This window comes from Chelonia mydas, chromosome 11, assembly GCF_015237465.2.
Source record: "Chelonia mydas isolate rCheMyd1 chromosome 11, rCheMyd1.pri.v2, whole genome shotgun sequence".
NCBI lineage: Eukaryota > Metazoa > Chordata > Testudines > Cheloniidae > Chelonia > Chelonia mydas.
Window position 1 is genome coordinate 70,293,176 of NC_051251.2, and position 23,859 is coordinate 70,317,034.

The 23,859-nt window shown below is 38.4% G+C and overlaps 1 protein-coding gene across 15 annotated transcripts in view; it reads right to left on the reverse strand.

Annotated features, from left to right (window-relative positions):
• The window catches only part of AGAP1 (ArfGAP with GTPase domain, ankyrin repeat and PH domain 1), a 684,170-nt gene that overhangs the window by 382,797 nt on the left and 277,514 nt on the right, over positions 1 to 23,859 (reverse strand). For 14 of the 15 annotated variants that reach the window (XM_043525622.1, XM_037912087.2, XM_037912086.2 and 11 more), the window contains 3 exons: positions 19,315 to 19,400; positions 13,028 to 13,169; positions 6,548 to 6,682 (listed from right to left, as the gene is read on the reverse strand). The exons of the other annotated variant lie outside the window; for it this stretch is intronic. In XM_043525622.1, coding sequence (XP_043381557.1) covers positions 6,548 to 6,682; positions 13,028 to 13,169; positions 19,315 to 19,400 — 363 coding nt within the window. The remainder of the gene's footprint in view (positions 1 to 6,547; positions 6,683 to 13,027; positions 13,170 to 19,314; positions 19,401 to 23,859) is intronic. 15 annotated transcript variants of the gene reach the window in all.

Below are 23,859 nucleotides of genomic sequence, written 5' to 3' on the forward strand. Positions count from 1 at the left end.
TCTGTATAACTTTAATTTATATTAACAACAATGTATTAGTGAGGAATAGTTAGCAACCCTGCATGAGGTTCATGTTTAAGTTGTGCTTATAAAAAATATGCAACTGTCTCCAGCTTCCACAACTGTTAAGTGCAAAAGAAAAATAAATTCATTGCTAAACTACAATATCAGGCTGTCCTTTAAACTCAAATTATAGGCTCACATGAACAACTTTAAATCAGTTTGCACCTGATGCAAGTAAACTACACAGGCAGATAACATTTTGACATTCTTCTCTGTTGGTGTACATTGAGATAGTTACATAGCGTGGGGTTAAATGGATCAAATAACAGAACAACTGAAGGAAAGAAAAGAAAAAAACCATGCAATTATGAATACATCATCAGCAAAAATAAAAGCAATTCTTAAGTATTAATGGTACATCAAGCTAATTCAAGCAGGCTAAAGTAATTAGAGAGACAACCTGGGGCAGAACACAGACAGTACAATACTGTGCCGCCAAGAAATATTAAAATAATCATTTTCAGTTTCACTGATAAAGCTATTTTGATGTGTGGCAAAAGAGAACTACATCTTAATGAGGAGATCTTTTAAAAGACCTATTGTACTTTTGTAAAAAAAAAAAAAAACAACCCTTCACACAATTTTTCCTACCAAAAACAAACAAACAAACAAAAAACAGCCTATGACCTGTAAAAGTTTGGCACAGAATACCACACAAAGATAAAACCCATTTTCTTTTATTTAGAGCAGTAATTTATGGCCTGATTCTGCCACGCTTACTCACCCTGAATAGTGCCCTATCTCACAGGAGTCCTGTAGAAGACAAGGCAGAACAGCGGCAAAACCAGGCTTTTATTTATCATGTTCAAAAAAAACCCCAAAAACCCCACAAATTCGATTTATTGAAGTTTGAACGATTAGTAAGAGAAGATGACCAAGCAAAAATAACTTCTAATAAAAAATCACATAAGAGAAAGTCTGAACATATACACATCAGAGGGACCAGAATTATGGATCTTAAGGAATTAAGAGAATTAGTTGCACTTCTTATACCACGAATAATCACTTTTGAAAAATCATCAACCACCATGAGGATACCAAACAGTAAGACTAAAGCAAACAGAACAGATTTCCAAAAAAAGATAAAACTGAGCTGTCCTGACAATTCAAATTTCAAAGAAAAATAATATTGAGAAGAATCATTAACTACCTACTCCTAGAAAATACCACTGATATATTAACAAAGCAACAAACTTATAAAGAGTAGCTCTTCGGACACAAATGTGATTTAAGTCAAGAGCAAAATGTCCATTACTTTAATAGAACACGCTAGATGCAATATATTTGAATTTTCATAAAGCATGAGATACCGTTTCACAAAATTTTACCAGGAAAAAAATTCAATTGGCTTATTGACAGGAACAGTGAAGTAGACTGAAAAGTGGCAAAAAGATGATCCATGTTTATGGGTCAACAGCAGCCAGTTAAGCTGTGTGAGAGTATGGAGGTGGTTAATGCAAAAATCAATTTTGCATCCAGTCTTACTTAACAATATCTGAATGAAGGAGCCAACCGCGCTTTACTGAAGCTTGCAGATGAAATTTAATTCGGAGGATTTACCAACATCAGTCAAGGCAGAAAATACGCAAGAGAACAAAGATATACTAGAAGTGTGGACAAATAATACAATTAAATTCCAACTGGAAAAGATGAAAGAAACCTAGGGTTGCTATTGGGTAGGAATTTAGAAATTCTGAATTTGTAGTCAACTGCAGACTACATAATAGAATTTATGTAGCCTAATTTCCTGATAGTGGAAGTAACCTGTTAAGTAGATGACTATATTCCATCACCTATACCCACAAGTATTTGAGGGTGCAAAATTACAGGTCATTTTTGAAAATATGACTCAAATTCTAACATGGGAGCTCCAAACCTAATGCTAAAAATTTATATCTACTACCAATTCTACAATTCTATTCTTTATACAATGCTTAATACCATGCTCCATTACTGGAAAATCTAAAACAGAATGACAGGACAGCAATAAAGACAAGGAAGAAGTAGGAGAATAAGAAAATAGGTGACTGGACAGCACATATCCATCTGTATAATACATAGTGATGGTCATAAACACATAATACAAACAAAAAACAGTTGTGAAGGCTTATAAGATATCTAATAGAGAGAGTTATCTAGCCCCTATCAGTGTAACACAAAGTTATAAAAATCTATATGTAAAATCCAAGAAGAGATATTTATCGAGCTGGTGTGTTTTACAATTAATTTTGGTACCCATATACTTGTCTTACTAATGGCTCCATTAACCACTTTCCTTACATACATACTGGTAACTTGCTGCATGTCTGCATCATACTGTGTACAAGACTTTCTGAAGACTGCTTAATTGGTGAAGATTTTGCAAAAAAGGTCACATTTTAAAGCCTGTTTGTTCCATAGATACAGAGAAATTATTCTACCACCAAATGTTATTAGGAATTACCACACTCATTAGGTTATCACCACCATGTACACACTTATGTTAGGTACAACCATCAAATCTTACTTAAAAATGGACATTCTACAAAGGCTGCAAGCATCAAGTCAAAAACTTTTAATTAAATAGAATTTTAAAATTGTAACTGGGCTATGAAAATGTCTGCATATCTATTCTGGATCAGAGCTTAATCTTATTGCTACAATATGCCTTCACTCATCCCATTCTCTCATTGTTTAGTTTTTTTTCTATACATGCTCATCACAGGAGGTCCCTAAAATTAGAATTCAAGCAAGGAATAATGTATTCCTGTTTCGTAAAGTGCCTGAACAAACAGTAACTACCACCACTACCCCTCCCCTACTACTACTACTACTAATAATAATACGGAAAGTGGCCTGGGTGAGGAATGATGGAGGGCTGGGAGTCCACTACCTCCTTGGTTCTAATCCTGGTTATGTCACTTACTTGCCATGCTGCCTTGGACAAGTCACTTCAAGATCTGATATGGTAAAGTAGTTCAACACCTGCTTAATTTTAAGCATATGAACCACTGTACTCAAGTCAATGGAATGCTTAAAGTTAGGTGGGTGTTTAGGTAACTTGCAGGATTGGGGCCTCAGACTCTTCATACATAAAATGAGGATAATTATTCTTACCTCCATCTATTTCAATATCACCAGTGGGAAGCACAGGAGAGGAGGGATAACAACTGAATGCCTCTACAGAGATTCGACCATACAAAGTGCTATATAAAAGCTAATAAAACATTAACACAGCATGTTCAAAACAGCTACAAGTAGCTAAAATGTTCCATATCGGCCCTCTCTCCACCAAAAATCTCTTACAATGGGCAACCTTCTAGCTGTTTTAGCGCATTAGTAGTGACACATTGTGGGCACCCTCAGTAAATTAGCTCAGAAGTATACATACAAAATTAAAGAGTCCTTAACTCCACCTGCCATCAAGTACAGAAATTAAAATAGAACACAGTATATTTTAAATACAGGACCTTTCAAAAATGGTTGATTTTCCCTTACCTATTAAATATGGCTTCACAAAAGATTTTTTGTTCTTCAGCCAAAAAGTAAGATGGTGACAAAGACACAAAATAATTACATAAGATATTCCTCATTACACACACAGATTTTCTCAGAGCACTAATGGGAATTACTCAGGCATGCTCCTATAAGAATAAAACTCTACCTTTTAAGTCAGCTATTTTCCCCGCTCCCATAATCATCGTTACATAAGGCCAAGCACTGACATATGGTACCATAAGACCTTTTCATTTTCAAGGAACTGTAATTTTGTTTCTACAGAATCACTGCATCACTTTGTAAAGACTAAATTGAATCTGGTGTTTCCCACAGCTGTAAATCTCAGATTAAATCATATTTAATCTTGGTAAGTGTTTCCTCGAAGATGTCTGAAATCAGTGAATCAACTGGCCATTGATCAGGATTTGTATTACCTGCCATAAATTTATCTTTTGGCCCAAGGTTACCTCTTCTTTTATTGAAGAAAATGGCATAATTCTCACGGACTTCAACGAGAATAGGAACTGCTGTCCTAGTCTGAAAAACACTTCACTTTTTAATGTATAGGCAATTCTATGCCACTCAACATACTGAACATTTAAACAGGTTTCAGAGTAGCAGCTGTGTTAGTCTGTATTCGCAAAAAGAAATACTTGTGTATTTGTGGCACCTTAGAGACTAACAAATTTATTTGAGCATAAGCTTTCGTGAGCTACAGCTCACTTCATCGGATGCATTCTGACATTATAGGAGAAGGCCACAGTATGTAATAACCAGCTCATCCAGTACAGATATGCACAAGAAGTGGAGGAGTTGTATCACTGTATAATTCCACAGGTTCCATCTCTCAAGAGTTCCCTGAGAAGTGAGAGAGGATGGAATCCCAAAAGTTTTTAGGGTATATGTCATGAAAAATAAACTGCAGCTAATCACAAACAAGGAAATTAAACTTTTATTTTTTGCATGCAAAACTGCAGAAATTAATCTTTGATACAGGGAATACGAAGATAATAGAATGGATTTCTCCTTAACACCCTCTCTAAGATCAACATGGGTACACAAAGGATATTAGCTTAATTGTTAAGAATAAAAATAACCTCTCTATTTAGAATTTAAACCAAGAGCAATTCATTCAGTACTTCCACTTACAGAAAGTCCATTTGGTCTATCTTTCCTCACTTCTTTTGCATGTACACCACTTACCACCAAAAATGGCGTATACTGTAGACTAGCATATGTAGTGTCCACACCCGCGTAGCCACCCTAGCAGAGGTATAAATAGCAGTGTAGCCAGTGAGGAATGGCTTAGGCAAGTGAAGACGCTGGAAAGGTGTGGGTATGTGTGTACTAGCTCAAGCAGTGTCTTCCTATCGACACTGTTATTTTTAGCAGTGTAGTATGCTGCTGCCTCCCCACTGATGGAGCCTTTCTCCACCGCAGAGGAAGGCTCTGGCACTGGGAAGATGATGGAGAAAGACTCGGGCAGCTCCCCACTGCTGGAGCCCTGCCTCACCACGGGGAAACACTCTTGCACTGGGTAAAGGTTCTGACACTCGTAGCAACACACCGTAGCGTGGACTCAGCCTGCTTTTCACTGCAGCATGTAGCTACACATATACTACATGCCATCAGAAATGGCGTGTAGCGTAGTCATAGCCTTAGACACTTACTGATGAGATGGGATCTCAGGTAACTATGGTTCTTAGAAGAGAAAACCTAGGGACTGGAACATGGCAGAGATCAGGAACTTCAGGAAATAGATTTAACTAATTAAAATTTTTTCTTTAAAAATTAGAATAATTTCTGTAGTGGCCAGTTTACAGTTGGGGATAAAGTAATGTATTGATTAGTACAGTGGAAGATAGGAGATGCCTCAAATACACACAGTATGTGGAACTACCACTAGAGGGAGCACAGAGACTTGTTTCATACACAGAAGACATTTAGGAACTGCATATTTCTTTTCCATTTTTTGTTTTGTTTTGTTTATTTAGCCATTGTGTTTTCCCCTCAGGTACACAATGGAGCTTTTTCCAGGAGTAACCGTCCAAGTTAACAATTGTCAGTCAAGTTACATATTTAGTGTTTTTCTTCCATGCTGTATTTATGATTTGGAACATCTTCTCACACTAGTCCATAAAGTCACTACTCCCTATCTTTTAAGGCCTGGTCTACACTGGGGGGGGGGGCAGGGAATCGATCTAAGTTACGCAACTTCAGTCAAGGTACTTAGAGCTATTCACCGTGGTGTCTTCACTACGGTAAGTCGACTGCTGCCGCTGCCCTGTTGACTCTACCTGCGCCTCTCACAGCGCTGGAGTACAGGAGTCAACGGGAGAGTGCTCGGGGGTTGTTTTATTGTGTCCAGACTAGATGCAATAAATCGACCCCCGCTGGATCGATCGTTGCCCGCCAATCGGGCGGGTAGTATAGACATACCGCTAAGACTCAATTCTACTCTGATGGCTAGGTGAAATTGCCAACTGATAACAGTTATGTGGATGTCATGAGAGAATTTTAATACCGATCTTATGCATTTTATTTATCTCATCAGATTTCATATTCTACTCTCCCCTAATTTTTAAAAATGTGTTTAGTTATATCTTTATTATATATGTCTATTAAGTCGGAGTAATAACCTAAAAGATTACCCACAGTCACACAACTTCAGTCTGTTATATAGTATACCTGCATGAAGACATTTCTTAAGTAGATATAAATATAATCTGCATAAACAACAAATGTATTCATGATATTATGGTTCTAATGTATTGTTTCTTTCCAACCAGGAAGGGACTGAACCCAGCAACTGGAGTACAGAAGGCTGTATGTGTGTGCACAGTGCTGAGCAATTCCCAACTGGGACTCTAGGTGCTACCAAAATAAAAGATCCCAACCAGGATTAAATCCTCTGAACTATATAGCAGGCACTGGTTGTTAATTTGGAGAACACTTTGGTTACAGTATGCTATGAGATACTGAGTAGGAAAAAAAAATCCATCTTTACCATCTTGGAAGACCCTTTCCACATTCAGCCCGTAAGTAGCACAGGTTTCATAGTAAGTGCATCTCTTCAAATCATTCGACAGCTTTCTTGCTCTGGCATCATCAATAACACGTGGATTATTAGAGTTTATAGCATCTATAGTAACAGCATGCAGAGGGGGGAAAAAAGCAACAGCATTAGCAGTTTTATCGTGATAACAAATCCTGTATTCAACAGCAGCAGTTTATATTTAGAAAACACCCTATGCCTACAGAGCCTACAAGGTGCTTAAATGTAATCCTAAAAACAAACCCACACAAAAAACTTCATAAAGAGACTAAAGGTTGCACAGATAAGCAAAAAAGACAGGTACTGCCAATTTAAGATTACATAACAGTAACTTTCCCTTTTTCCATATAAATACACATCCAACACAAACTGCTTTTTATATAAATTCTCTACCTTTTAAGACATGTAAATTTCATAATTTTTCCTCTGTACCCATATACTATACATTTAAAGGGACGTTTCCTCTAGTAATATTCCACAATAAAATTATTGTTCAGAGGTGCATCTTGGACTCTTCTCAGGAAACACATGTAAATAAGAGTCCTATTATCAGCATTACTTTTTTCAATGATTTCTACTATATTGTACTTTTAATTGTGACCTAACAAGCTGTCTTAATAAAGCCAAGTATTACTTCACCAGAGAACTGGCTATACTTTAAAATACCATTTAACTCTGTAATTAGTGAAAATTTTGTTTCCAAAGTTCATAGTTTTAACTACTGATCTTCCAGTCACTGATACAATACTAACTGGAAAGTAAATTGAAACTTTCCCCCCTAAGTTACCATAAAAATGCATATAAGGCTACCAGGTGGAATATATTTAGCTGTATTAAATAGTAATAATATATTTAGAGTAAGATATATTAACAAAATACAATCAATATTGCTGTAGTCCTTTAAGGAAGCAAATTACTTTTAGATCCCTTATTGATGCCAGCACATTGACTAATAATATGCTAAGTATGATGTAAAAATGACTTTCATGGACAGTCTGATATACGGAGTAGTAGGATGTAGGGACGGGGAAGTGATGTTACACCTACTACCGTAATGCATAAGCACACTTCTTCACTTGAGTGTTTAACCACCAATATTAATGGCCTCTTCATGTAGTATTGTTGGATAGTGTTGTCTGTTTATTTTTAAGAAATAAAAAGATGGAAAAAATAAAAATTAAGGCTTGGCTAAGGACCAAAGGCAACAAAACTCTTCCGGGTTCCAAAATGTATAATGTAAATTCCATAATTCAACTCTCTCACCACAGTCCTTGCAGACATTACAAGGGTCACAGGAGTTCTTCCCTCCGTATAGATTCTGCAATAACCTTGGTTCACCCCTACACATCCCACAAACTATGCATTAAGTTTAGTTTACATTTAGCTTACCTGAGTATATATCTCTGGCCAGCCTGCCTAGGTATAAGTGGCAGTTAGGAGACTAACTAGGAGACTTGCACACTTCACAAGTTGGCCAGTTCCCTTTTCTTGACCACTACACATCCAATATACAGCAGCCCTTCTTACAATCACTGCAATTTGAAATAGTCCTCGGAAGCCTTTGCACAGGTCTGGGCGTAGGTGAATAGCCCCGTTTACTACAAAATTAAAAGAACGAGGAGTACCTGTGGCACCTTAGAGACTAACAAATGTATTTGAACATAAGCTTTCGTGGGCTAAAATGCATTTCATCGGTTGCATGCAGTGGAAAATACAGAAGGAAGATATATATATATATATATATATACACACACACACACAGAGAACATGAAAACATGGGTGTTGCCATACACACTATAACGAGAGTGATCAGTTAAGGTGAGCTATTATCGGCAGGAGAAAAACAAAACAAAACATTCTGTAGTGATAATCAGGATGGCCCATTTCCAACAGTTGACAAGAAGGTGTGAGTAACAGTAGGGGGAGGAAAAATAAGGGAAAATAGTTTTCTTTTGTGTAATGACCCATCCACTCCCAGTCTTTATTCAAGCCTAATTTAATGGTGTCCAGTTTGCACATTAATTCCAATTCAGCAGTTTCTCGTTGGAGTCTGGTTTTGAAGGTTTTTTGTTGTAGTATTGCAACTTTTAGGTCTGTAATCGAGTGACCAGGGAGACTGAAGTTGCTCCTTCTGATAAGAGCTCACCTTAACTGATCACTCTCGTTATAGTGGATATGGCAACACCCATTTTTTCATGTTCTCTGTGTGTGTGTATATATATATACACACATATATATCTTCCTTCTGTATTTTCCACTGCATGATCCGATGAAGTGGGTTTTAGCCCACGAAAGCTCATGCTCAAATAAATGGGTTAGTCTCTAAGGTGCCACAAGTCCTCCTCGTTCTTTTTGCTGATATAGACTAGCACGGCTACCACTCTGAAACCTGCAAAATTAAAGTGGCTATGCATACATGCACTGCCCATCTTTCCTTAGGTTTACACTTAGGGCCTGATCCAAAGCCCATTCAAGTCAATGGATTTGGATTACATCGTTAATGTGCAAACACACCTTCTGTACATGCTCAAAATGCCATTTTAAAGGCCAAAGAAATCAAACCCATTTTCTGATGCAATAAGGCATGCAGTACTCCTCAGTGAGGACTATTCGCCATGCAAATCTCAATACTAAAATGTCAGGCATTTTAGCTGTAGGGCTGATCTGAATAGGCTGCAAGAATTATTTTATGATAGGAAGAAGATTATTGGTTTCCCTCTCTTTGTGTTCAAAAACACTGAACCATTTTTGCTCTAACTTTCAAAACCACTCACCTATGGGCAGCGATCATTTCTGGAAAATTTCATCCACAGAAGATCAAAATGTCAGTAATGAGCAACTGAAAACAGGGGGCTGTAATAGCAACTGTTATGCAACCTTCAAGATAGTGGGTTGCAATCAATGTCCTATTGTAACATAGTACATGCATAACTGATTACATTTCCAGAAGGAAATGTAAGCTGAAGTAGTTGATGGTATCTGAGGAAACATCTAAGAATTCAAGAGTAATCACACTAAAATCTTTGGAGTAAAGAAAGGGATATCATAGAGAAATGAATTTCACACCTTAGGACCCAACACATGACACTGACTTAAAACAGGATAGTGGTATTCCTAAATAGCAGCTGATTGTAGATACTCATTGATGCTCCCACAGGACCAAGAAAGAAATAGACTTTATCAACACCCTTGAATATAAACAATTAACATAATTAGAAAAAGTCATTGAGAGGATCAACTCTTGACTGCTCATAGCCATCGTAATATACAAACTATTACTGATGTTCATCTTTCAGCTTCAAGGATCAGAAACCACAGTGCTGCTATAGTATGATCCTCATAATAAACCATCACCTATGTGTCAAGATTTCCCAATATTCTGAAGCGATGTGATTGTACTCACATTGTCACCTTGTTCAGCTCTCAGAACTCTGAGAAATGCCAACTGACTAGGAAAGTGGTTAGTTTAGTCCTGAAAAAAACTCCACTACAACAGAGTGTTTTACATTGCAGTTCTCACCTGTACCACTTACAAACTGACATTGTGTGAAACTACACAGATTTTAAATATCACCTCTTCCTCACGAGCTATATGGCCCCAATTCAGGAAAGCGCACATGCTTAAGTCCCATTAATTTAATTGACTATTCACATTCTTAAAAGTTAAGTACATATTTAAGTGTTTTGCTAAATGAAGGTCTATATTACCTTTATATTCATATGAAAAAAGAATCCAGCACATTCTGGATATAATCAGCTGCTATTTAGGAATACATATAAATAAAACCTATATTTTTATACATACATTTGTGAATTCTGCATACTAAGCTATCACCTTCATGATGATCCTCATTCATTTCAAAGTGGGGAGATGTAGTTATTCCACACAGGAAATGAGAAGATCTGAAGAGAGGATTTAGTGAGTGCAGAAAATTGAAAGGAATAATGTAAAGGGTTTTTTAAAGAGTTTATTCATGGAACAATTGACAGAGCAAGGAGACCCAATCATAATGTATGTATTGTTTGAAACTGCACTTTACTTTAATACGGTTTTTAGCATTAGCGTATCCACCTGTCAGGGTATTATAAGGACTAATTAATATTGTAAAATACTTCAAAGATGTATAGCACTAAAACCCATTACAAATCAGACCGACACACACAATGATAAAATTTTCCTATTTCCCATGGCAGCTTATAGTAACAATGCAAAGAACTGCAGCATCACAAACGTGATCAGAAAATGTACCTAAGATTCAGCTACAATTTATTTAGTAGAAACCAATGAGGTTCCCATAAGATAAAATCTCATACGGACTTTGAATATAAATTGCCATTACTGTGAATCAATACTACACTTGGCATTCCTGTCTGAAGTATCAGAGTAGTAGCCGTGTTAGTCTGTATCCACAAAAAGAAAAGGAGGGCTTGTGGCACCTTAGAGACTAACAAATTTATTCAAGCATAAGCTTTCGAGAGCTGTAGCTTATGCTCAAATAAATTTGTTAGTCTCTAAGGTGCCACAAGTCCTCCTTTTCTTTTTGTCTGAAGTATATTACTTAGGTTAAAGTTTCAAAAATTTTAAATCTTATCTGTGATGTAAGGTACCAACTGAAGCATATTGGTTTTTATACGGCTATCTATTACCTGACAGCTAAAAGGTAAAAACAAACATGTCTGCTTGGAAGCAAGTCTAAGGATTTTTCTTTCTAAAACCAGCAGAGGGTGCTGAAGGCATGTGGACAATAAATGCATCTAAAATTAGCAGCATCACTTAAATATCTTTTTTTCGGTTGTCAAAATCTGGACCTCAATTTCACCTGGAGATGGGGGAGAAAATATCTCCCTCTATTTTTCACCTCCATATTCACAATGGGGAGAGGATTCACCTTTGGTTGCAGGAGCAGCGGGGGGGCAGACACTAGCATTTTAGGGAGATCATTCAGAGATCATTTCACAACCAGTCTAATAGCTATGATTAGTGGATCAGTAGCAGAAACCAGTCAGATATAATCACCACCATAACATTAAAAAGGACAGTGTCACCTTGATGTGTAGCTAAGAATGATGCCTTGTATTACCCTTGGTTCCTGCCTCTCTACCTCCCAGCCCTGCTATCATTAAAATTCTCCCCTTCTCCTCTGTGGCGCTCTGGGAAAAAGACCTATACAAAACTTCCAACACCGACCACATCACTGTAAGGGAAAACACTGAAAATGGCACACAAAGCAAAGAAATCCTGAACAAATATCTTTCCCCTCCAACCTTTCTCTTACAGTAGCTGTCTTAGGTGTTGACACATTGTGAAATTTTTAAGTTGACAGTATCCCTTTAAGCAATTCACTTCCCTTTTTGACTGCAGCTTCTTCTGTTCACCCTAGGATTTTTTTGTATCATCTACTTCTCCCTTTTATCTGTCACCTGCTTCCGCCTTGTTACTATTCTTTCCCCTCTACGTTCCCACTACTTCCCAGGCTTCACAATGAGCAGCTTTGGTTTCAGAGTTTGCAATCAGGCACTGGGCTGTCAAGCCACTCCCTGTCCCCAGGCATTGTCTTAACTGGCAAAAAGACAAAGTGAGGAAGCAATGAAGCCCTAGATCAGCATTAAACCGTCCCCAACTTTTCACATTGCTGCAGGCTAGAGGGGAAGGGGAGTCTGAAACCACAGCTGAAAACACCGAGGAGGGGAGAGAGGGGGAATAAGTAGCTACTTTTCATGAGAGGATCTGAAATTGCGCCCACCTTCAGAGCTCGCCTGTCCTGTGATAGCCTAAGGCTATTGCTGTTCTAGCACTGTTGCTGCAGGATAGCTTTTTCCTAAATGGGGTGAAGTATTATTGTGGGGTTTCTTTTGAAGTGACACAAAATGCAAGTGACTGTGCAGCAAATCTAAAATAACGAGGATTGAGGTCTGGCCTGCAAATGGCAACCTTCATTTTTTATAAATATTTATAGCAGAATGATTGACAAGTGTTATTGTCTCCTGTTTTGTTTGTGATTTAAGGGCAATAAAGGACTAGTCTATTCTGGATCTTTAAGCAATTTGAGTCCCATCTTAATTTAGGTCATGATCCTGCAAACACTTATGCATGTACTCAACTCAGAGCATGAAAACAGTCTCGTTGACGGAACAACAAGCAGACATGATTGGTCAGAGTTACGAACACTTTAAACTACCCCCGAGGTTCAAGACAGCCATTTTCTGCTAACATCTGGAATGTACTGCATTTTCAGTTATGCCCCAAAAAGGTTGGTATGAAAGGAAATAGATCAAGTTAAGTATGTTTGTCTTTAAAAAAAAGTTCCAATACAAAACTGTCACTTTAAAGACACTTTCAGACAGGTAATCAGCCAAAGATAACAGAATATGAAGACAGCAACTAGAACACCGGTATCGTCTTAGAGATGTTATAACCAAGACTGCACTTACCTTGGGTTCCCACTAGTACCATTGGGATTTCACTAGTGTTACGATAGTTAGCCATACGACTGTAGTAGTGGTAAACTGTCTGGAAGCTTATTTCATCTTCCAAGCTGAAGACAAATATAACAGCATCGACCCACATGGCAAACTACAGAGGAAAAAAAAAGGAGGGGGGGAGAGAGATTCAGTGTGAAAGCAGTGAGCATTAGTCAATAAAATTAGTGGGATTATCCTGTGCTGAAGGGAGGGGAGAAAGAATGCTGCATTCGGGAAATATAACCATTAACACTATTAACTCAACTTGCTTTTTAATTTTACAGGGAGTTTGGGGCATATGAAGGTAAGGGTTTAATACACGTATTATAATATTGGCTTGAATCAGGCAGAATCTGGGAGACAAAATGTATGCTATTAATTCTAGGTATATTCTAAGTAGTAACCGGTTTTTGTTACATAGAAAAATTGGGAATGAAATGAGCTTGCCTTTGCACTTGTGAACGACAGGAATATTAGAAAACAGGTATCTAGAAATGAAAGGTTAGTGCAAAAACCTATTACGTTACTTTCCGTTCATCCCTTAATATATGTATTTTGATTTCTTAACTAGCATCAGCATTGACATTCAAAGCACAACACTACATTCAAGGGTTTACATGTTTACCCACTAAATTTCAGATCTGAGCAAAATCTCAAATATTGCTTGCATTTCTTTTATATTCTAAAACTCAAATTTTAAGATATCTGAATTTGCAAATGCCATAATTATAGAAGTTTAAGTAAAATGATTATGCCTTAGGTTTTGTAGTGGGAAAGGGAACTGGTTTTCCCTGGTGTCGTAAATCTACTGAAGGAGAGGCACTTCTGTGCCCAGGTAAGGCTTAAAACAACCATATCTGAAGGGAAAATTTCAGATCACAAGTACTAGTTAGAAATATTAAAAGAAACTAACATGGCAGCAATTCATCTTGGTTATAGATTGCCAGAGGATTTCTTAAGCTAATAAATAGCATGTGTTATAATTGTGTCCATTCCAAGACTAAAGTTTCCATCAATAATACAAAGCTAACCAGCTGCAACCTAAAATAAGACACATTATCTCTTCATAGTTATTAGTCATATTACTATCATACATACAGAACCAATCTAGCCAGGGCCCCACTGTACAAATACATAGCAAAAGGTAGATGCTGCTACAAAGAGAAGACTAGGCAAATAAATAACATCACCTACTTCTTATCTAGCACTTTTCATCAGTAGATCTCAAAGCTCTTTACAAAGCGGGTCAACATCACGAACACCATTTTACAGATGGGGAAATGGAGGCACAGAGGCGAGGTGACTCACCTAAGGTCATCAAGTGTCCGAGCGGGAATAGTACATGAGTTTCCTAATCTCCACTCCAATGCTCTATCCACTGGACAACACTGCCTCTATGCTCTCCATAATTAGCGTATTTTATGTTTAGATATATGTGTTATGCATTATTGTTCTCCTGGGTTTATGCCCATTGTTACTTCAGTATTTCTAAGTCTCGCAATTTTAACTTTGCAATGCTTCACATTTTTTAAAAGTATCAGTTCCTAGGATCATGTGATTATCCCTGTTTACACTGAAAATTTCCTAGCTTTTATGGTTGTGGAGGGCGGGGCGGGGGGGGAGGTTGAAAACATGAACCCTCAAGGCTCAACACTCTGAAAGAAAATACGAATCCACAGGCTATTTTTTGGGGTGTGTGTCTTATTATTTCTATTAAAAGAATTTATACACATTAAATGATTATGAACCATTTGAACACTTCAACACACCTGGATGTGTTTTCACTTAGGATCATAGAATCATAGAATATCAGGTTTGGAAGGGACCTCAGGAGGTCATCTAGTCCAACCCCCTGCTCAAAGCAGGACCAATCCCCAACTAAATCATCCCAGCCAGGGCTTTGTCAAGCCTGACCTTAAAAATATCTAAGGAAGGAGATTCCACCACCTCCCTAGGTAATGCATTCCAGCGTTTCATCACCCTCCTACTGAAAAAGTTTTTCCTAATATTAAACCTCCCCCACTGCAACTTGAGACCATTACTCCTTGTTCTGTCATCAGCTACCACTGAGAACAGTCTAGAGCCATCCTCTTCGGAATCCCCTTTCAGATAGTTGAAAGCAGCTATCAAATCCCCCCTCATTCTTCTCTTCCACAGACTAAACAATCCCAGTTCCCTCAGCCTCTCCTCATAAGTCATGTGTTACAGTCCCCTAATCATTTTTGTTGCCCTCCGCTGGACTCTTTCAATTTTTCCACATCCTTCAAGGTGTAAGAACAGCAAAAACTAATCTTTGCAGTTCTCAAGACAGATACTTAATAAGCCAACCCCCTACAATGTACTGCCAATGCTGTATTGTGCTAATACACAATATATGGCAGCAAATGTTCAACGCTGTCAATGTGTGCGAGCTGAACTGTTGTCAGAACTGGAAGCCTAATGAAAAGCATGAGAGAGGTACAAAAACTGTGGAGGAAGTCTAGCTGGTGGATTTTACTGTATAATTAATTTCATACCATGGAATCAATTGTATTCTGCCCAGAATTCTTGCTTGCAGCGCTGATATTCTTAAAGAATAATTTATGAGATGAATGGTTTCTATAGAATGTATTAAAATTTATTGAAACCAGTGTACAATGATGGAAAGGTATTCCATCTATTAACGGTTATGAGATACACCAAAGGAGGCTATTTATAAAATAGCTCTCTTGGGTAACCTTTTTTTCTGGGGGTGTGTGTGTGTGTGTGAATAAAAGAGAGAAATAATTTACACACCATCTTAAGTAATTTAATGTTATGAAGGTGCCATGTTAACAGCCCCAGAAACTGAACTCTTTGAAAAACAGCACGGGCAATGGCAAATTCAAGCTTCCCTTTCATTTCCTCACTAATGTGCTTCAAATCCCACTGTGGCAGAGAACAGCTCTCTGGGCAGAGAGGACAGTTCAATTTCATATGCATTCAGTGTCTTGAATGGCACCAAAGGCATCCATTTTTATTTTTTTAATTAAGGTGAACACTTGTTCAAATGAGGCCAAAAATCACACTAGTAACCTAGAAACTGTATCCCAGAGCAACTATCATGAGCCATCCAAATCCCTCCTAACTGTTGTGTTTTATCATAGGAGACTTGAACAGTTTTGTGGTAGGTCAGGAACAACTAAAATCATGGCTGGCGAGCTATGGAAATGGCGATTTATTCATTATTGGTATGCTTTAAAAAGGATGAGGATGAAAAGCAGACTACCATCACCTGACCAATAGTACATATTTCACACGGATTTTATCCTCAAAAATGAGCTATTTTTAAAATTGTTTATGTATTAACTTGGCACAGAAAAAATGCAAAGCAAAAAACAGTAATTGTCCTTTACTACACCTTTATCATGGATTTTCATACTTTTGTTTAGTCTACAATATAAACCTTCATTTTTCAGGGCATAAGTCAAACTCCAAATCGAGGGGATAGAAAAGAAAGTTCTTTGTAGGCAATTTAATCTATAATTGCCAGCTTCAGGGTTTTTCACCTTCATCTGAAGCTTCTTGTATTAGACAACTGATCGGATCTGGAACACCAATTCCCAAACTCCAAGTTCCCTTTTCTGCGAGAGGACTGGAATGGTGACATCACAATAAGCTGAAACATGAGCAGCAGTTGGCACTTAAGAAAGAAGAGAATGTCTAGGCACTTCTAAGATTCACTTCAACTGCGGCAGTGGCTTCCAACCTATTTACCATTCTGGGCTCCATGTGCACCCCACAAGGTGTTATATGGGCCGCATCCAATACTACCCGTATGGCCCTGAGGATGTCACACAGGCTGCAGCTCGCCTGTGGGCCAGAGGTCAAGACCCACTGAACTGAGGACTGGGAAGGCTGCCACACAGGTTTCTGCCTATTGTGAAGTCACATCCCTTTTATTCCTCCATTAAAAAGAATATTGCTAACAAAAACAAAATAGAAAAACCCTTTAAAACCCAAAACTTTATCAGGCCATCACTGTGAATCAAAGGAAAAGAGAAGGTTACAAACAATATTTTCCTTCAGATGTTCCACTTCCATCATAGAAATTATCAATATTAATTTGTCCAGAAATAGTATTAGATATATGAGAAAATCACAACAAATTAGATCTTCTCTGTAACAATATTACATGACCAAATTATAATTAAAACAACTTAAGAAGAGAGATTACTTCTGTAGACATATATTTTGTTCCTACAAAATACTGACTGGCAAACAGGAAGAAAATGTACATTCTGATACGTATTATGACTTTTATGAAATGCTTTGTTGGACACAAATTCTGATAATTTCAATTTAATATTTGGTATTTATCTGTCAAATAATAGTTTTGTAGCAGCACTAGATACAATGAAAACACTGCTTTGGGTGCCATGTCCTAAATTCTGCATCTATAACCACTGTGTGTGTAGTTGTATTAAGTGAACACACTACAAGAAAACAGTTTTTTGGTAGATTATAATACACACACACACAACACATATATATAGCATGTGTATTATAATCAACTTTTATATACACGTATAGGCTGTTGTAAACACGTTTCTCAGCCAAGTTATTCACACTGAGTGTTAAGTAGTTTGGCTCTCTCTCTTACCTCAACACAGGAAGGTTTACCTCACAAGATCCCAGCTGAATTAAGTAAGCCTGTCTTTTGTTTGTAATTTCCCTTAAGGGCTTCTCCTCTAAGTCTCCTTCATTCCTCTGCCTAACCTTTTCTCTTCTCCTTTGTCTAAACTTCTTCCACAATGCTTTAATCCTCCCATGGCTAATGGGCAATAGTGGGACATTGAAACAGAAGATGCTGATGTTGCTTGCAACACTACATTCAGCTCTTTGGCAGCAGAGCAGCTCAGCAGCTTCTGCTGCTTATTCTTTGAAGCTGCTCCATCAGGAACAGCTGAGGGCAGTGAGGCCAGTAGATTCTATTTAGCAACCCTGCTAATAACCGGGTAAGGGGAAGCAGAGGGTCTGAATCATAGAATATCATGGATGGAAGGGACCTCAGGAGGCCATCTAGTCCAACCCCCTGCTCAAAGCAGGACCAATCCCCAATTTTTGGCCCAGACCCCTAAATGGCCCCCTTAAGGATTGAACTCACAACCCTGCATTTAGCAGGCCAATGGATCTGTCCTCGTAGCCCCAGACACACAGACTGTAGCCAGAGTTTCACCATATGTACTAATGCCCATATGAGCATATGCTGACAAAAAATTTTAATGGTTTCAACTTGTATCATCCCAGAGTATGGGAACCAGAGAAAAATGACCATCTGTCTCCTCTTCAGAGTTATCAAAATCCTGGGTGCAGTAGAACAGCCTTCTACAGGACAAAAGAAGTTAAATAAACGTTCAGTAACCAAATAGGAAATGCATAAGATTACAATGGCGCCCTATTGAGGCCTGGAGAGCTAGAGACAGCCTCACAACACTACAAGGAAGAAGCAGTAGAGATGAGGCAGAATGAGGAAGAAGGACAAAGATTTAAAAGCAGACACTTCTAACACATTTCAGTGTGAGTACATCTGCTATGATAATATTATGAAAGGACTTAATCACATACTTCAATCAATTCCTTTTATATGAACGTTTAATAAAAATGTAATGTAGCGTAGTTACCTGGTCAGTGAATCAGCTTTGTAGCCCTGAATTGTGCACGATAAGTCCACGTGTTCTATGTTCCTCCAGTTTATCAGAGTGAACTTTACAACTTAAACCATTTTGTAAGTACCAAAGAACCAATTTTCAACTGAGGATGTTTAGTATTGCCCCAGAGACCATCACTATTGATGAATTATATGTAATTTTAAAATACAAAGATGACTTTACACATTCAAGCATATGGAAATTCTCCCCCAAAAAGGTAGATTTAAATGACATCTCCATTTTCATCAGGCTGTTGGAAAAGGTGGGGCAACGAGCCAGCTTTGCTTTCAGGTTACGTGACCTGAGCAGATTGCGATATAGCTTGTTCACATCAGGAGTAATACATTCTGCTGCCTTCATAGGAGGGCAATCAGTGCATTCTGTTTTGAGTTACGTGAGCAAGTTTTAATCCATCACATTTATATTCTTAAAGACATTTAAAAACTTCCTATGAAAACATCAAGTTTTCTCAACCTACTGACTTAATTCTTTGCACTTTTTCTTATATCAAGTGAGATAATTTTATTAAAGTTATTCATTTTCATGATCTATAGTCTAGCCTAATAAAACTCTAAATGCAATACTCACCTGTGCCTCTGGAGGGCCCCCTTCATCTCTAATCAGCAGCAGATAGCTTTGTCCATCAACTACTATCTCCTTCTTGAATCTCCCACCTGTCACACAAAGTAACTCATTACACAAAAGAAAAAGTAAAACACAAACAAAGGCTTCACTTGTGGAAAATAATATTTCTAAGACTCTCGCATAAGCATTATGTATTAATTACAAATGTAGCTCAAATCTATAAAGTTTCATGGATGCAAGACTTATTTAGAAAAGCTAACTCAATTACATATTTTTAAGGAGTTATAAGTCTGATTGAGAAGCATATTTCAAGGGCTCTATTACACGTGCTGCTTAAGAAAATAAGAGATTGTTCAAAATTTTGATAGCTAGTATATGAAGTAAAGTCATTTTGTCCACAATCCAGATGTGGTTTAAAATAGTAATTTTGGGAAATGCAAGTGTCAACAAAATGGTATTAATCTGAAGTTACATACAATACTGAATTTTCACATTACCTCATATGAGAACTAAAATAATTAAGCTACATACACCCTTTATTTTTCCTCAAGAGAAGCCCAGTTCTTAAAAGTCAACATTTAACATTATGAAAATGGTATTCTCTACTCACAAGTCACAATTAGGGAAAGGGTGCTGAAACACTACACGTTAGACAGAAGAACTACAACGATGGCACTTCCGTGAGATGTACTAAACTATGAAAGAAGTGCTGTGCCATTTACTAACAGAATGAATTAGACACTTATTTTGGGTTAGAGATAAAATGGTAGAAGCTACAAAACCTTCTCTGAAGCAAGAACTATTTCTGGGCTTCAAATACATATTTTGAAAGGAAATGGAGTATTTAGTGTTTGTGAAGACCAGGGAACTGGCACTTCAGAAACTGACCTCTTCAACAGTCACAGATTAAATGAGGCATGCAGCTGCACTGTAAATTTCCTCACCACTGCCCTGGTCAATGACATCAAGTCTGACCTGCAGGTGGGATAGGGATTACCCTTCCCTTGGTTGAGAGGTGTTTCAGGCACCATGCTGTTTCTCATGACAGACTCCAGATAATACCAGATTACATTTAGGTTTCTGAGCCTGACTGAGCCTCAACCAAGATTAGCAAACCTGGTCCATTTAAGCCCTTAGGATGGATTTATACTCTGCTCCTAGAAGTGAAAGCATTCTTATCTTACTGACTAAGCCACACAAGCCTTCAGCCTCTATGCATAATGCCTTCCAATTAACCCACATCTGAGTTCAACAGGCAAAGATATGCTAATAGTATAATGTTATTGGTATAAGATGTGTCTAGTTTTTCCTCTTGTATTAAAACTTAGGCTACTTCCAATTAGAACTCTTCCTCATCTTGTTTTTAACCTAATTTCGCAACTCTACTTTTTCTTCATAAACTTGTCATAGGAGTAAAACTGAAAAATACTTTAGAAAAAATATTTCATATGAAAGTGACCTACTGAAATAAGTGTTCTTATAGAAGAGCATTCACCTCAAGTCTTTTGTGTATCATTCTTCAAACAACAAACAGAAAGGCCAGCATGCAGAAGCCAGCAATAATCCTTTGAAACCAACAGAACTCTGAATGGAATTCAGGGAAATGATACAAAATTAAACACTGGCTACTTCAGACTCACCTTTTTCCCTTTCTTGATTGCTACGTCTCTATATGAATAGATAATTGCTTGATTTGCTGAGATTACTGAACAGCTTGATTCAGTATTTAAGATAGCTACAAATCTGAGTAAAAGTGGCTAGAACATAGCTTTTTCTTTATACTTCATTACATATAGCTCAGGAGCACCAGTAAAATCGTGGGAAATACCAATTTGTCTGATCATCACACTGTACAAAACTGGGATCCACTGTAGCTCAGAACAGTTTTTGGTTAGCTGGATTAAGCCTCCGGCTCCCAAAATCAAGTCCCAGACAAAAATCCTTTCAAGCCCATCATTAATAGAATTCTAAAAATAAAATTAAATGGATCAAAGAAAGCTGACCATCTTAGATCATCAAGTCTGAATTTCCATTAATCTCATTATTTTCCTTTGAAAAAAATATAATAAAGTTTACCAAAAAAGACCTTATCAGCTTAGTAAAGAATTAATAGAATTCAATATTGTAAATGCTCAATATATACTCCTCTGGGGACATGTAAATTTTTAAGCTCTAAACAACTGAATGCCAAGGTCATGTAGTTTGATGTAAAGTGAAGATTCTGAACAATTGTTGCAGCAGTCCTCAGTTTTCAGCCTTTCCACCTTTTAACAGTAAATATTTGAACTCTGAACAGGCTAACTGTAAAACAGTTAATGAATACCCATTTTAAGAAAGAGCATCCATCTAACTCATGATCCATAATTTATTCACTCTTGTGGGGGGAAAAAAGTCTTGGGCCACGTAGACCTCAATGCATTTTCACATACTCTCCATAGGTTAAATACAGACAAGAGGAACATAGGCTTACGTAGAGAATTACAACCCAGTAAGTGTGTACAGTAAGTAGGTAGTAAGGAGAACGTGGCTGCAACCACCATAGAGAGAGATTTCACTTATCTGTAAAAGCAGCAAAGAGTCCTGTGGCACCTTATAGACTAACAGACATATTGGAGCATGAGCTTTCGTGGGAAAGTGGGTATTCATGCTCCAATACGTCTGTTAGTCTTTTAGGTGCCACAGGACTCTTTGCCGCTTTTACAGATCCAGACTAACACGGCTTCCCCTCTGAAGCTTCACTTATCTGGACTGCCACTTCTCCCTATCATCTCAAGTGGCAGCTGCAGTTTACTAGCATTGAACTGGGAGAACCTAATATCCTTAAAGGTGTCTGATACATCAAAGTTTCATTTTGGGGGAAGCAGAAGAAAGAAATCAACATGTGACAAGGCGATGTACAGGGGTAACCAAAATTACTGACCCTCCGAGCCACATACAACAATCTTCAGAAGTTTGAGAGCGAGGGCGCACCTGCCAGGCTCCACGCCCTGGCAGGCATCTCCTGCAGGGCCGAAGCCCCGAGACACCCCTCCCCGCTAGGTGGAAGCGAGAGGCGACGTGTGGTGGGAGCACATGGGGTCACATGCTCCCCACCCCAGATTTTTGCCAGGGTTTGCTGGCCCCATTCAGTCGCATGGTGCCGCCAGGCCTCCTCCCTGTGCAGCAGCTGCTGGAGCCAACAAGCTGGGAGCTGTGGCCATAGGAAGAGGCAACAGCAAACACCTGGGAGCTGCAGGTAAAGCCACTTCTTTTGCAGCAGCCCCTCCCTGCAGAGCTAAAGCAGCAGCCCCTCCCTGCAGCTCCCAGCTGTTTGCCGCTGCCTCTCCAGGCAGAGCTAACACCTGGGAGCTGCAGGGAGGGGCCACTGAGGATAAAAGGGAGGGTGTGCTTGCGGGCGAGAGTTAAGCTGTGTGTGTGGGGGAGGGAGGGCGACGAACCTTTAAATTGTGCCCCCCCCCCGCCCTCCCTGCCCCTCAGCAGGCACAAGCAGTCTCCGGCAGAAGCCCCGGCCCCATCACAGGGAAGAATCCCTGAGCTCCCCCCCCACACCCTGAGTCTGGTAGATGGAGAATGGAGTGGGGCTCCACAAGCCGCACTAACTGTAAAAGAGCCGCATGCGGCTCGCGAGCCAGTTTGGCAACCCCTCGGTACGTATAATGTTATCCACAAGTTCTCATTTAACAGGTTGCTTTTTTTTTCCTTCCAAAACAACATATGCCATAAACCAGAAGTTGTTTGCAGTGTTCTTGTAGCTGTGTCGGTCCCAGGATACGTGAGAGACAAGTTGGGTGAGCCTATATATTTTATTGGGCCCACTTCTGTTGGTGAAAGAGACAAGCTTTCAAGCTACATAGAGAATTCTTTGGGACCTGAAGAATCTTCACTTTACACAACACTATATTACATTGCCATTCAATTCCAGGACCTGAAGAGCTCCATGTAGCTCAAAAGCTTCTCTTTCACCAACAGAAGTGGATCCAATAAGAGATATTACCTCATCCACCTTGTCTCAGAAACCAAAAGGGCAGTTATTACAATTCTGTTTCTATTACTGCATTCCTACCTTACTTATATAAAATTTGCATCAATTTAATTAAGTAAATCATGCTAGAATGAACTCCAATACAATGAGTCTGGTACCCTGCCTTTAAAGTTGAGTACATTGGTTCCTTGGGAGTTATTTTAATCTTTTATTCCTTACACTTATATGCTAGTGCAACCATTTCCTATATTCCTGGAAAGTACAGCGATAACAAATCTTCAAATCAAAAGATCACATACAGAAAAGTTATTGAAGTAATTCTTAGATTTCTCCTAATTTGTTTCCAATTTTCATGCCATTTTAAGGCCTCTGTAGTAACTCATGATACTATGACAACTTGGATTTACATGTGGAAAGATGTAAGAAGGATTTACTTTCCTTGTAACCCTACCTTTCTGAAGTTATCTTGCCTGATTTTCACTCTGGGGGATCCTAGTTCTCAGTGAGAGACAGGAAAAACTCCCAGAGCATTTTAAGGTTTTCTGGTCTGCAGAGCTTAGGAGAAC